At 36.5% G+C, this 13,160-nt stretch overlaps 1 protein-coding gene across 1 annotated transcript in view; it reads left to right on the plus strand.

The window, feature by feature from the left end:
• Nucleotides 1-10,101, plus strand: part of LOC108581970 (olfactory receptor 2D3) — a 14,447-nt gene extending 4,346 nt beyond the window's left edge. The window contains 1 exon segment of the mRNA XM_031653966.1: nt 9,146-10,101. Coding sequence (XP_031509826.1) covers nt 9,146-10,057 — 912 coding nt within the window. The 3' untranslated portion in view covers nt 10,058-10,101.
• The last annotated feature ends 3,059 nt before the right edge of the window (nt 10,102-13,160 follow it).

A 13,160-nucleotide genomic window follows, 5' to 3' on the forward strand; every position in this document is an offset into this window, starting at 1 on the left:
AGTCAGGAAACAACAGGTGCTGGAGAGGATGTGGAGAAATAGGAACACTTTTACACTGTTGGTAGGATTGTAAACTAGTTCAACCATTATGGAAAACACTATGGCAATTCCTCAAGTATCTAGAAGTACCATATGACCCAGCCATCCCATTACTGGGTATATACCCAAAGGATTATAAATCATGCTGCTATAAAGACACATGCACACGTATGTTCATTGCGGCACTATTCACAATAGCGAAGACTTGGAATCAACCCAAATATCCATCAGTGACAGACTGAATTAAGTAAATGTGGCACATGCACACCATGGAATACTATGCAGCCATAAAAAAGGATGAGTTAGTGTCCTTTGTAGGGACATGGGTGCAGCTGGAAACCATCATTCTCAGCAAACTATCACAAGAACAGAAAACCAAACACTGCATGTTCTTACTCATAGGTGGGAACTGAACAATGAGATCACTTGGACATGGGAAGGGGAACATCACACACCGGGGCCTATTGTGTGGAGTGGGGAGCGGGCAGGGATGGCATTGGAGTTATACCTCATGTAAATGACGAGTTGATGGGTGCAGCACACCAACATGACCCATGTATACATATGTAACAGACCTGCATGTTGTACACATGTACCCTAGAACTTAAAGTATAATAAAAAATATATATATAGTGTGTGATTTCAATCTATTTCATCTTTGCTAAAACGATGAGAAAGAAACAGTAACTACTTGTTTTACATTTCTCTGATTGTAAGTGAGGATGAACATTCTTTATATAGGTAGCTTTTTGGATATTTGAATTTCTTTTATGAATTGCTTATTAAAATTTCTTTTTCCATCCTTTCCATTGAGAAGTCTTCATATTGTTGAGTTTTAAAAGCTTTGTGATGTTGTAGTTTTTTTATTTGTTACTTATATTTTACATATATGTATTCTTTAACCATTCATTTAAAAATAGTTGTATAATAAAATATACCAATCTTAAGTTAATGTTTATGGTTTTCATGATGTCCTTAGAAGGTCCTTTCCCATTCAAAGATTACAGAAAATAATTTAATCTTTACATCCATATTATGAAGTTGTGGTTTTATGTTCATTTTACAAATGGTTTTCATGATGTCCTTAGAAGGTCCTTTCACACTGAAAGATAACAGCAAATATTCACCTATTATTTCTCCTAGCAATATTAGGGAGTATTTTTATTTTGTTTTGTTTTACATTGAGATATTTAATCCATCTAGATTTTGGAGAAGAACTGATGTCGGAATACTTTCTTTTTCAACAGAGAACCAGATATTCTAACACTATTTTAAATAATACACCTTTCTATTGATTTTGATGATATCTTTGTCATTTGTTCCCCTATATACTTGAGTTTGAGTCATTTCTCTATTTTATTCCATTGAGGCATTGATATCTGCACTAGTACAATGCATATAAATTATCCTAATTTAATAGTAAATCATAATATCGGATAGGTTAAATCTCCACACCCTCCCCATGACCACAGTTCTTTTTCATATTTTTCAGATTTTTTTCTCTGAATATTTTTACATGTATTCATCTGGGTAAACTTTAAAATTATTTTGTTAAGTTTCCCATCGGAGATTGTTTACTGGCTTTGATTATAACTGCAGTTATTTTTTAGATAATTACTGGGGACTATTTCTCAAAATATGATTCATGGAATACTCATATCAAAATCACCAAATAGACTTGTTAAAAGATAAATTTAATTGTTCAACCACAAACCTACTAAGAATCTCTAGAGTTCAGAAATTTTTACTTTTAACAACCTCTCACAAAGAGAATTATTAGGGATGTTAATATATGAGAATCAATAATTAACAATAGATATCTTTATAATATTTAAATCTTATTTAAATTTTAAATCTTACATCTAGAAATTGGATTTATTTCTCCATTTATGCATGTTGACTTTTTTTTTTTTTTTTTTTTTTTTTTTTTTGAGACGGAGTCTCGCTCTGTCGCCCAGGCTGGAGTGCAGTGGCCGGATCTCAGCTCACTGCAAGCTCCGCCTCCTGGGTTCACACCATTCTCCTGCCTCAGCCTCCCGAGTAGCTGGGACTACAGGCGCCTGCGACCTCGCCCGGCTAAGTTTTTGTATTTTTAGTAGAGACGAGGTTTCACTGTGTTAGCCAGGATGGTCTCGATCTCCTGACCTCGTGATCCACCCGTCTCGGCCTCCCAAAGTGCTGGGATTACAGGCTTGAGCCACCGCGCCCGGCCTGCATGTTGACTTTTCCTGTATTCTTTCTGAACAGATTCACATTTAATTCATACCTACATATTTTGGCAAAAAATATATACCTATATCTAGATTTTTTTGAGATGGAGTCTCACTCTATCACCCAGGCTGGAGTGCGGTGGTATGCTCTCAGCTCCCTGTAACCTCTGCCTCCCAGATTCAAGTTATTCTTCTGCCTCAGCCTCCTGAGTAGCTGGGACTACAGGCGTGTGCCACCATGCCAGGCTAATTTTTGTATTTTTAGTAGACAGAGTTTCACCATATTGGCCAGGCTGGTCTCGAACTCCTGACTTCGTGATCCACCTGCCTCAGCCTCCCAAAGTGCTGGGATTACCGGGATGAGCCACTGTGCCTGGCCATTAATTGTATATTTTTAAAATTAATTTTATAATTAGTTCTGATTAATATATAAGAAAACCACGCACATAGTTACATATATAACTTACCTGCTTACAGATTTTTTATTCTAATCATTTTTCAGATTATATTAAAATTTACAAACAGAAAATCAACCTACAAGTAGTGATCAATTTACCCTTTCCTTTCCAATAATTATACCTGTCATTTCTAGTTTATATTTCTAATTTTTATTTCATTAGCTAACTCTTGGCAAATAAACAGACACCTTTTTCATAACTCAGAATTTAATGTGAATATTTCTAGTATTTCACCATTAAGCATGATGCTAGCATTTCGTTTCAAATATCTATTATTACACAAAAGAAGAAATACTCAGATTTCTTCTTTAAAAAGTATGCTTAAGTTCCTATTTGACTCAAAGTACTTAGCAAGAATGAAATATGAACTTTATCAAGTATCTTTTGAGGCACTTACTAAGATATTTTTCCCATTCTAATCTATTAATATGAAGAATTGTTTTAATAAATTTACTAATGTTGGCCTAAATTAGCACTTATGATAAAAGCTCACTTGATCACAGTGCTTTATTCCAATGGAATGCTGTTGGTATCTATACACTTTCATTTTATTTTGACTTTACATCTATTTTATATGTATTCATTTAATGTCAACTTCATGAAAAAACTGACTTTTCCTTTTTTCTCTACGAATGAAGTAAATGAAATAGTAATTACCATTCCTTAAAAGTTCAAAAGAATTCTGAATTTGTTAAAATGCTGATATTTTTATTATAATGCAGTTTAAAATATTTTACAATTTTACTTGATTTCCTCTGTGACTCATGTATTATTTAGAATTGTGCTGATTAATTTCCAAATGCTTGAGGATTTCCTAGATATCCTTTTGTTATTGGTTTATCATGCAATCCTGTCATGGTCAGGGAAATATGCCCTATGTTATTTCAATCCTGTGTTACTGAGACTTGATTTACTGCCTAGCATATATAGTCTAACGTTGGTGAACATTCCTTTTGCATTTGAAAAGAATATATACGCTGTACCTATTGGGTAGAGTAATCTATAAATGTCTTTTAGGCCAAGTTGGTTGTTCATGTTGTTCAAGTCTTCCGTATCCTCATGGATTTTCTATTTGTTCTGTCAGGAAGACTGTTGAAATCTTCAAATATTTCTGGTTTTTTTGCTAATTATCCTTTCAGTTACATCAATTTTTCTTTGTACATTTTGAAGTTTCATTAAGTGCATTCATATTAAGTATGGTTTTGTCTTTGTGGTGAACAACACTTCATCATTATGAAATGTCCTTTGTTTCTGGTAATACTTCATATTCATATATTCCAGTTTTTCTATGGCTAGTGTTTTTGTGGTATATTATTTTTCATCCTTTTATTTTCACACAACTGTTTTTATGTTTAAAAATGAATCCCTTGTATACAAAACATTGTTATGTCTTCTTTTTTGTCCAATCTGACAACAATCACTGCCTTTAATTAGATGTTTAGTTCATTTCTTTTTCTTTTTCTTTTTTTTTTTTTTTTTTGAACAGAGTCTTCCTCTGTCGCCCAGGCTGGAGTACAGTGGCGCGATCTCGGCTCACTGCAAGTTCCGCCTCCTAGGTTCACACCATTCTCCTGCCTCAGACTCCCGAGTAGCTGAGACTACAGGTTCCCGCCACCACGCACGGCTCTTTGTTATTTATTTATGTATTCATTTACAGCAGTGACAGGGTTTCACCGTGTTAGCCAGGATGATCTAGATCTCCTGACCTGCCTCGGCCTCCCAAAGTGCTGGGATTACAGGCGTGAGCCACCCTACCCGGCCATCCATTTATTTTTCATATAATTATGGATAAAATTTAAGTCTACCATCTTACTTGCTTTCTAATATTCCTATGTATTCTTTGTTCTTTTATCCACCTTTCTTGCTTTCGAGTACCTTAAAATTATTCCATTTTTGGTTTTATTTTTAACTATAACTCTTATTTTATATTTTAGTGGTTATTCTAGGGGTTACATTATGCATGCTTGACTCATCACGATCCTCTCTTACTGTCTACCCTCTCTGAGGTATCACCTCAGTGTCAGGGGTTTCCAATGAAGATTCTTCACTCTGACAGACTGAAATTCCAAAATCTTGTAGCCTTCCATGAGCCCCCTGGCAGTTGCTATTTTGGGACCTGGCAGTCCTATCCTGTGTATGTACAGCTTAATATTCAGCCAAGACTCAGGGAGATTCCTGAAGTCCCTTTCTGCAGCTTATTCCATTCTGCTATTCACTTGCATAATTCAAACTATCAATTATGGATCTCCGTCTCATCAGTTCAGCAAGGGTCTCATGCTCTCCTTAGGCTCCCACTCTATGGACTACAGTCCTGAAAGTGCCTCCAGGCATAAAGCTAGTGTGATCATAGAGCTTACCTTGTTTGTTTCCTTGCTATGTCACATTATTTTCTGAGTTGGCTGTTTGTTGTTTAAGGTCTGAAAATAGCTGTTTCACATATTTTCTTTTATATTTGCTTTCTGCAAGAGGGCTAGTCCTATAACAGTTACTTTATTGAGACTTCTTATCAAGTAGAAGTAAAGAAGTGACTTTACAGCATCCTCAATTAGGTACTACTACATTTTCCCATTTTTATTTTTTTCTTATATTGGTAATATAGGGCTTTTAGAAAAGAATAAAAGTGTTTGCTCTTGCTTCTCTGGTTCTTTTAATTGTGATGTTAGAGTGTCAAATTTAGATCTTTCCAGCTTTCTCTTGTGGGCATTTAGTGCTATACATTTCTCTCTACACACTGCTTTAAATGTGTCCCAGAGATTCTGGTATGTTGTATCTTTGTTCTCATTGGTTTCAAAGAACATCTTTATTTCTGCCTTCATTTCGTTATGTAGCCAGTAGTCATTCAGGAGCAGGTTCTTCAGTTTCCATGTAGTTGAGCAGTTTTGATTGAGTTTCTTAGTCCTAAGTTCTAGTTTGATTGCACTGTGGTCTGAGAGACAGTGGGGAAAGGATTCCCTATTTAATAAATGGTGCTGGGAAAATTGGCTAGCCATAAGTAGAAAGCTAAAATTGGATCCTTTCCTTACTCCTTATACGAAAACTAATTCAAGATGGATTAGAGACTTAAATGTTAGACCTAAAACCATAAAAACCCTAGAAGAAAACCTAGGTAATACCATTTAGAATATAGGCATGGGCAAGGACTTCATGTCTAAAACACCAAAAGCAATGGCAACAAAAGCCAAAATTGACAAATGGGATCTAATTAAACTAAAGAGCTTCTCCACAGCAAAAGAAACTACCATCAGAGTGAACAGGCAACCTACAGAATGGGAGAAAATTTTTCCAATCTACTCATCTGACAAAGGGCTAATATCCAGAACCTACAAAGAACTCAAACAAATTTACAAGAAAAAAACAAACAACCCCATCGAAAAGTGGGCAAAGGATATGAACAGACATTTCTCAAAAGAAGACATGCGTACAGCCAACAGACACATGAAAAAATGCTCGACATCACTGGCCATCAGAGAAATGCAAATCAAAACCACAATGAGATACCATCTCATACCAGTTAGAATGGCAATCATTAAAAAGTCAGGAAACAACAGGTGCTGGAAAGGACGTGGAGAAATAGGAACACTTTTACACTGTTGGTGGGATTGTATACTAGTTCAACCATTATGGAAAACAGTATGGCGATTCCTCAAGGATCTAGAACTAGAACTACCATATGACCCAGCCATCCCATTACTGGGTATATACCCAAAGGATTATAAATCATGCTGCTATAAAGACACATGCACACGTATGTTCATTGCGGCACTATTCACAATAGCAAAGACTTGGAATCAACCCAAATGTCCATCAGTGACAGACTGGATGAAGAAAATGTGTCACATATACACCATGGAATACTATGCAGCCATAAAAAAAGGATGAGTTTGTGTCCTTTGTAGGGACATGGTTGCAGCTGGAAACCATCATTCTCAGCAAACTATTGCAAGAACAGAAAACCAAACACCGCATGTTCTCACTCATAGGTGGGAACTGAACAATGAGATCACTTGGACTCGGGAAGGGGAACATCACACACAGGGGCCTATTATGGGGAGGAGGGAGAGGAGAGGGATTGCACTGGGAGTTATACCTGATGTAAATGATGAGTTGATGGGTGCTGACGAGTTGATGGGTGCAGCACACCAACATGGCACAAGTATACATATGTAACAAACCTGCATGTTATGCACATGTACCCTAGAACTTAAAGTATAATAATAATTTTTAAAAAGTGAAAAATAAAAAAAAAAAAAGAATTAAAGTAACCTACCCATTATTCCAGTACCCAGGGTCAACCACTCTGAACATTTTGGAAACTTTTTTCTTCTAGTCTTTTCTGTGCATTTTGGAAACATATATTAGCATTGGTCTCTAAGACAACAGCAAAACCACTTTTGGTAAGTACCAATGGGAGGTGATTCTCATTATTATTGATAATGATTTTAAGAATCACCATCTGTGGGATCCAAAGGAAATAGTAGTGATCATATAGACCTAGACAGCCAGAGAAGGGGAAAAAGAAAATGACAGGCCCCAACTATTCTGGGGCTGAGGTAGAAGCTTGGCTTGACCACAGGAGTTTGAGGCTGTTGTGAGCTACAATAGTACTGCTGCACTCCAGCCTGGGTGACAGGGTGACAGAGCAGACAGAGCAAGACCCTGCCTCTAAAAAAAAAAAAAAAAGAAAAAAGAAAAGGAAAAGAGGATTTGACAGACATTACTTTGGGTCTAACAGTGATATGTTCCTAAGAACATATAAGTTATTCTCTGTGGAATTTCAGAAATTATTGCAGGAGAAGAAGTGGTTCTTTGAATAGGCTGTTTCACTAATTTTGATAATTCCAATTATATCTAGATAGATACTGTGCCCTTATATTGTCAATATTTTGCCCATATTGTGCCCCCTTTCACTGCTGCAGTTACATATATTTGAAAACATGCTGTAAGTCAATTTTTGAGACTACATTTTGAGTATGGGGCAAATTTTTCCTTTCCATATTCTATTGAGAACTGGGTCAAAACACATGAATATTTAAGTCTTTTACTGTAATTGACAAAATTACTTTCCAGAAAGAGTAATACAAATTTTCCTAACCACTTGCTTTTGCAAATGTGTCCTGTTTTTGTACCTTCATTATACAGCTAATTAATTCTATACTTGCTAATTGTATGATTTGGGGACAGTAACTTAACCTTTCTGTGCCTCAGTTTCCTTACCTACAAGACAAAATTAATAGTATTTTAATTTACCTCATAATGCTATTGGGAAGATATAATCATATAAAACCCTAAAATTAATGCTGTTACGGGTTCAATGCTTAATGAATATACTAGCTATTTTTTGTTATGGTTTTGGTGTTAAAATCTTAGATAATTACCCAAGTGAAAATTTCTTTCATTGTTTCAATTGTACTTATTGAGCTTTAATAATATTGAATATTTTTCTTATATTTAGTAGCTATTTGCATTTCTTCTTTGTAAATAATCTGTTCATATCCTTGGCCCATTATTTCTTGGACTTCAGAACTTTCATAGAGTTTTATACAAACTCTTAATGTAATAAGGTCATTTAATTTGACTTCTTTTCCTATTTGGATGCCTTTTATTTTTTTCTCTCTGCTGGTACTATGTTGAATATGATTGGTGAGAGTGGGCATATTTGTCTTGTTCCAGTTCTCAAACAGAATGGTTCCAGCTTTTGCACATTCAGTCAGATGTTAGCTGTAGGTTTGTTACAGATATACCATCTTTCACGAGTCAGAATGGCTTTCATCAAAAAGTCAAGAAATAACAGATGATGGCGAGGCTGCGGAAAAAAGGAAACACTAATATGCTGTTAGTAGGAATGTAAATTAGTCCAGCCACTGTGGAGAGCAGTTTGGGGACTTCTCAAGGAACTAAGAATTAAACTCATACCAACAATCCCATTGCTGTATATACACCCAAAGGAAAATAAATCATTCCACCAAAAAGACACACACAATTATATGTTCATCACAGCACTATTCACAGTAAAAAAAGACATGGAATCAACCCAGGTGCCCATCAATGGTGGATTGGATAAAGAAAACGTGTAACATATACACAATGGAATACTATGCAGCCATGAAAAAGAATGAAATCATGTTCTTCGCAGCAACATGGATGCAGCTCAAAGCCATTATCCTAAGCGAACTAAGGAAGGAACAGAAAACCAAATACTACATGTTCTTACTTGTAAGTGGGAGCTAAACATTGGGTACACATTGACATAAAGATGGGAACAACAGACACTGGGGACAACTAGAGTGGGGAGAGCGAGGCTGGGGGAAATGGCTGAAAAACTACTTCTTGGATACTATGCTCACTACTTGGGTTGCAGACTCATGTGTACACCAAACCTTAGCATTTGTACTCCAAATTTTGTAATAAACTTGCACACGTACCTTATTCTAAAATAAGTTTATCTTCCTGGGCCTTTCACAGGACTTGCAGACCCAGATCCTGCTATTTATCCTTTTCTTCATCATTCATCTGCTGACTGTGCTTGGAAACCTGCTCATCATCACTCTCATCTTCCTGGATTCTCACCTTCACACTCCCATGTGTTTTTTTCTTAGAAATCTCTCCTTTGCAGATCTCTGTTTCTCTACTAGCATTGTCCCTCAAGTGTTGGTTCACTTCCTGGTAAAGAGGAAAACCATTTCTTTTTATGGGTGTATGACACAGATAATTGTCTTCCTTCTGGTTGGGTGTACAGAGTCTGCGCTGCTGGCCGTGATGTCCTATGACCGGTATGTGGCTGTCTGCAAGCCCTTGCGCTACTCCACCATCATGACCCAACGGGTATGTCCCTGGCTGTGCTTTGGGTCCTGGGCCAGTGGGGCACTAGTGTCTTTAGTAGATACCAGATTTACTTTCCATCTTCCCTACTGGGGACAGAATATAATCAATCACTACTTTTGCGAACCTCCTGCCCTCCTGAAGCTGGCTTCCGCAGACACTTACAACACAGCAATGGCCATCTTTTCAATGGGCGTGGTAATTCTCCTGGCCCCTGTCTCCCTGATTCTTGTTTCTCATTGGAATATTATCTCCACTGTTATCCAGATGTAGTCTGGGGAAGGAAGGCTGAAGGCTTTTTCCACCTGTGGCTCCCATCTTATTGTTGTTGTCCTCTTCCATGGGTCAGGAATATTCACCTACATGCGACCAAACTCCAAGACTGCAAAAGAACGGGATAAAATGGTATCTGTGTTCTATACAGTGGTGACTCCAATGTTGAACCCCATAATTTATAGCCTGAGGAACAAAGATGTCAAAGGGGCTCTCAGGAAACTAGCTGAGAGAAAGTCCTTCTCTCATAGGCAGTAACCTCTGAGTCTGACTTTTAGAGCTATGGTAACATCCTTTAAAAAGGAGCAAGATTTTAGTAGGCAATTATGAATTAGGTTATTTCAGGAAGAAGTGTGAAAATGAACATGTTCTAAAAACTGAATACTACAATCTAAACAAGAACATAGGAAAAAAATAAAAGCATGAAAAGTTAGGTCATTTCCTGATTGTAAAAGGTGTTGGGTGCTACTGTGAGGAGTTTGGAGTTAATTCAGCTGCCGTGGGCATGTTTTAAGCACAGTCACAATTGAATCTAGGAGGCTTCAACCAGATTATTCTGAAATAACAGCTAATACAAATTGCAAGCATAATTCTAACATCAAAGACATCTCAAGTTTGTATGTCTTCGGCATACAAACCTTAGAATAGGCTCTGATTAAAACAATTAAAGTATCTGTAAGAATCTTTAATACTGGGTTCATTAGATCCTAGAGCATTTCAGCTTGTGAAAAGGTATCAGAGAAAATAATACTTCCTAGTTCTTCATGTTCTCTCCTGAAAATCCCCCAAAATTTTATATAATCACCTCAAATTTCATGTAAGCATAGACTATCAGAGTAAAAAGGGAATTCAATAGTAATATAATCTGAGACTTAAATTATTCCATAATATCTCTATCGAATAATTGTTCAGCATTTGCCTAACCAGGAATGATACAGCTCCTTACTCCATTGGGCCACTCTCTTTCATATAAAGGTAGTTTTTAGTATTACAGAGATCTTCCTCATGATAAGTCAAAATCAATTTTCCTGTGTCTTCAACCTAGTTTCTCTAGTTTTAGTCTTAGAGCAATTCTCGTTATTCTTCTGTACCAGAACACACTAGGTCAATTTCTGTATTTGCCCAAATTCAATTGTCTCTGCCAACTGCCATTAATTTCTTTACAATTTCTTTATCTAATATGCTTTGGTACCCTGTATTCATCTTGGTCATCCCCTTTTGAATGAGCCCAATTTACCTAATGAGTATTTCTTTAAAAAACAAAAGAGAAATTAGAATTTTAGAAATTGGAGTTTACCAATTCTAGGGTGACCCCTCCATAGGCTTCAATGCCTGCACACCATGTCACACTGTGGCCCAACTTCTCTAAAATAGTCAATTCCAGAGTCTACTTCAGTTCCTCATAAACCCGTAATACAAATAAACTGGCTGGTAGCCACTTCGTTCTTTCACTTAAACTTCTAACATTCACATGTTTAGAGGTGGTTTTCCATGGTAACTATTCTACAGCCATCATGCACATGGAGTCCAGAAACCACAGACCTCAGATTGACTGTGTAGAAGTCCCCTCCAGTGAAGAGCTATCCCATAGCTGTACTTATTTCTTTCTTCTTTAATTCATAGATACATACATACATTTTAAAACCAGCTATTGATCTTTTATTTCATTTTATCTTATCCCATTCTGAGTGTATTTGATATACCCAGAGTAATGACTGAGACATAATGTATTTTAATACACATTTTTTATTATCTTTTAAAAATTTACTGGAACTGTACTACAATAGGCAAACTTTAATCTGGGGTATGATAATCACTGAAAACCTTCATTCAAATGATATGTGTTAGTTGAGGTGATATAGAGAAGGATAGGAAATTTTTAGTTGAATTTGGTAACTTTGGCTGCTAGTTATGATCTAGATGAGATCTATTTCAGTGAATAGAGGAAAAATAAGAAAATGTAAACAGACATTTGGAGATGTTTTACCATGAGGAAGAAGGAGGAAATGAGGTGTGGTTAGGAAAGTGGGATTGTGGGGGTTTTATTCATTTTATGTTATTTTAGATGCTTAGGCTACTCCCCGACCCATTCCTTGCAGATTCTAGCCCCTGACTCACTGCCACTCTCCCAAAGATACTGCTCCTATGTTATAGTTCTTGGTTATTTTAATTTTCACATAGAATGAAATATTCAAATAGTTTGCATTCTGAGATTCCTTAATCCTTGCTTCTTTAATGATTTCAGTTACTCATTCCCATGGTCATATCTTAAATATTGACATTAATGATAACTGCCATTCCCCTCTGACCACATTTCAAACACACTCCTGAGTAAAATAAAATGATTGCTGTTTTAAAGCACTAAATTTTGAAATGGTCTGTATGCAGCAATGGATTACTGACACATTGAGAATTATGTTCCCACTCATTCCACCAAAATAGATGCCAATGGGGCTTCTTCATAAAGCTGTCTGCATGAAACCACTACTTCCCATGCTAGGGAGGGAAGGGGAAAATAAAGACTCTAAAAATTTCTAATGAAAACATACTTAATACATACACCAAGAAATCATCACAATGATGACACATCAGTCAGGGTTTTTAGTTTCAAGTAACAGAAACTAAGCGTGATTTAAGTTAAAAGTAAAAATATTGAAATAATATTTGAGCCATATAGCCAGAACCACAGACCAAAATTGTACCACAGAATTCGTCCTATGAAGACAAGACTTCCATTTAGCACTAGAGGCATGATTTACCTGCCAATACCATCAGGACAAGACACTGCTTCCAGAGCTGCTGATTCTGGAAACTGAATATTGCTGCATCCATTGCCACTGTTGGAAAGAAAAAAATATGTCTTCTGACAAAAACAACCTGAGCCAGGTGATCAAATTGAACAACAACAAGGATAAGTCATGTTGATAGTATGTACCTGTGATGTGATGTAATACAAATGGTACTCTATCTCTGTGACCTTCATCTCCAGTCTAACCACAGGAAAAACATCAGAAAACTCCGAATAGAGGGAGATCATACAAAACGCTTGACCAGTACTCCTCAACACTGCCAAGGTTATCAAACACAAAGAAAGTATAAGAAACCGTCACAGTCAAGAAGAGCCTAAAGAGACATGACAACTAAATGTAATGTGATATTCCAGTTGGGATCCTGCATCAGAGAAAAGAAAAAAGATAAAAACAAAACAAATAAACCAACTAAAGAAATCTGGTCTTTACCAACCTGGACAACATGGCAAAAATCTATCTCTACAAAAAATACAAAAAAAAAAAAAAAAATTAGCCAGGCATGGTGACAAGAACCTGTAGTTCCAGCTACTTGGGAGGCTGAGATGGGAGGA

The sequence above is a fragment of the Papio anubis genome, chromosome 12 (genome assembly GCF_008728515.1).
Source record: "Papio anubis isolate 15944 chromosome 12, Panubis1.0, whole genome shotgun sequence".
Classification (NCBI taxonomy): Eukaryota; Metazoa; Chordata; class Mammalia; order Primates; family Cercopithecidae; genus Papio; species Papio anubis.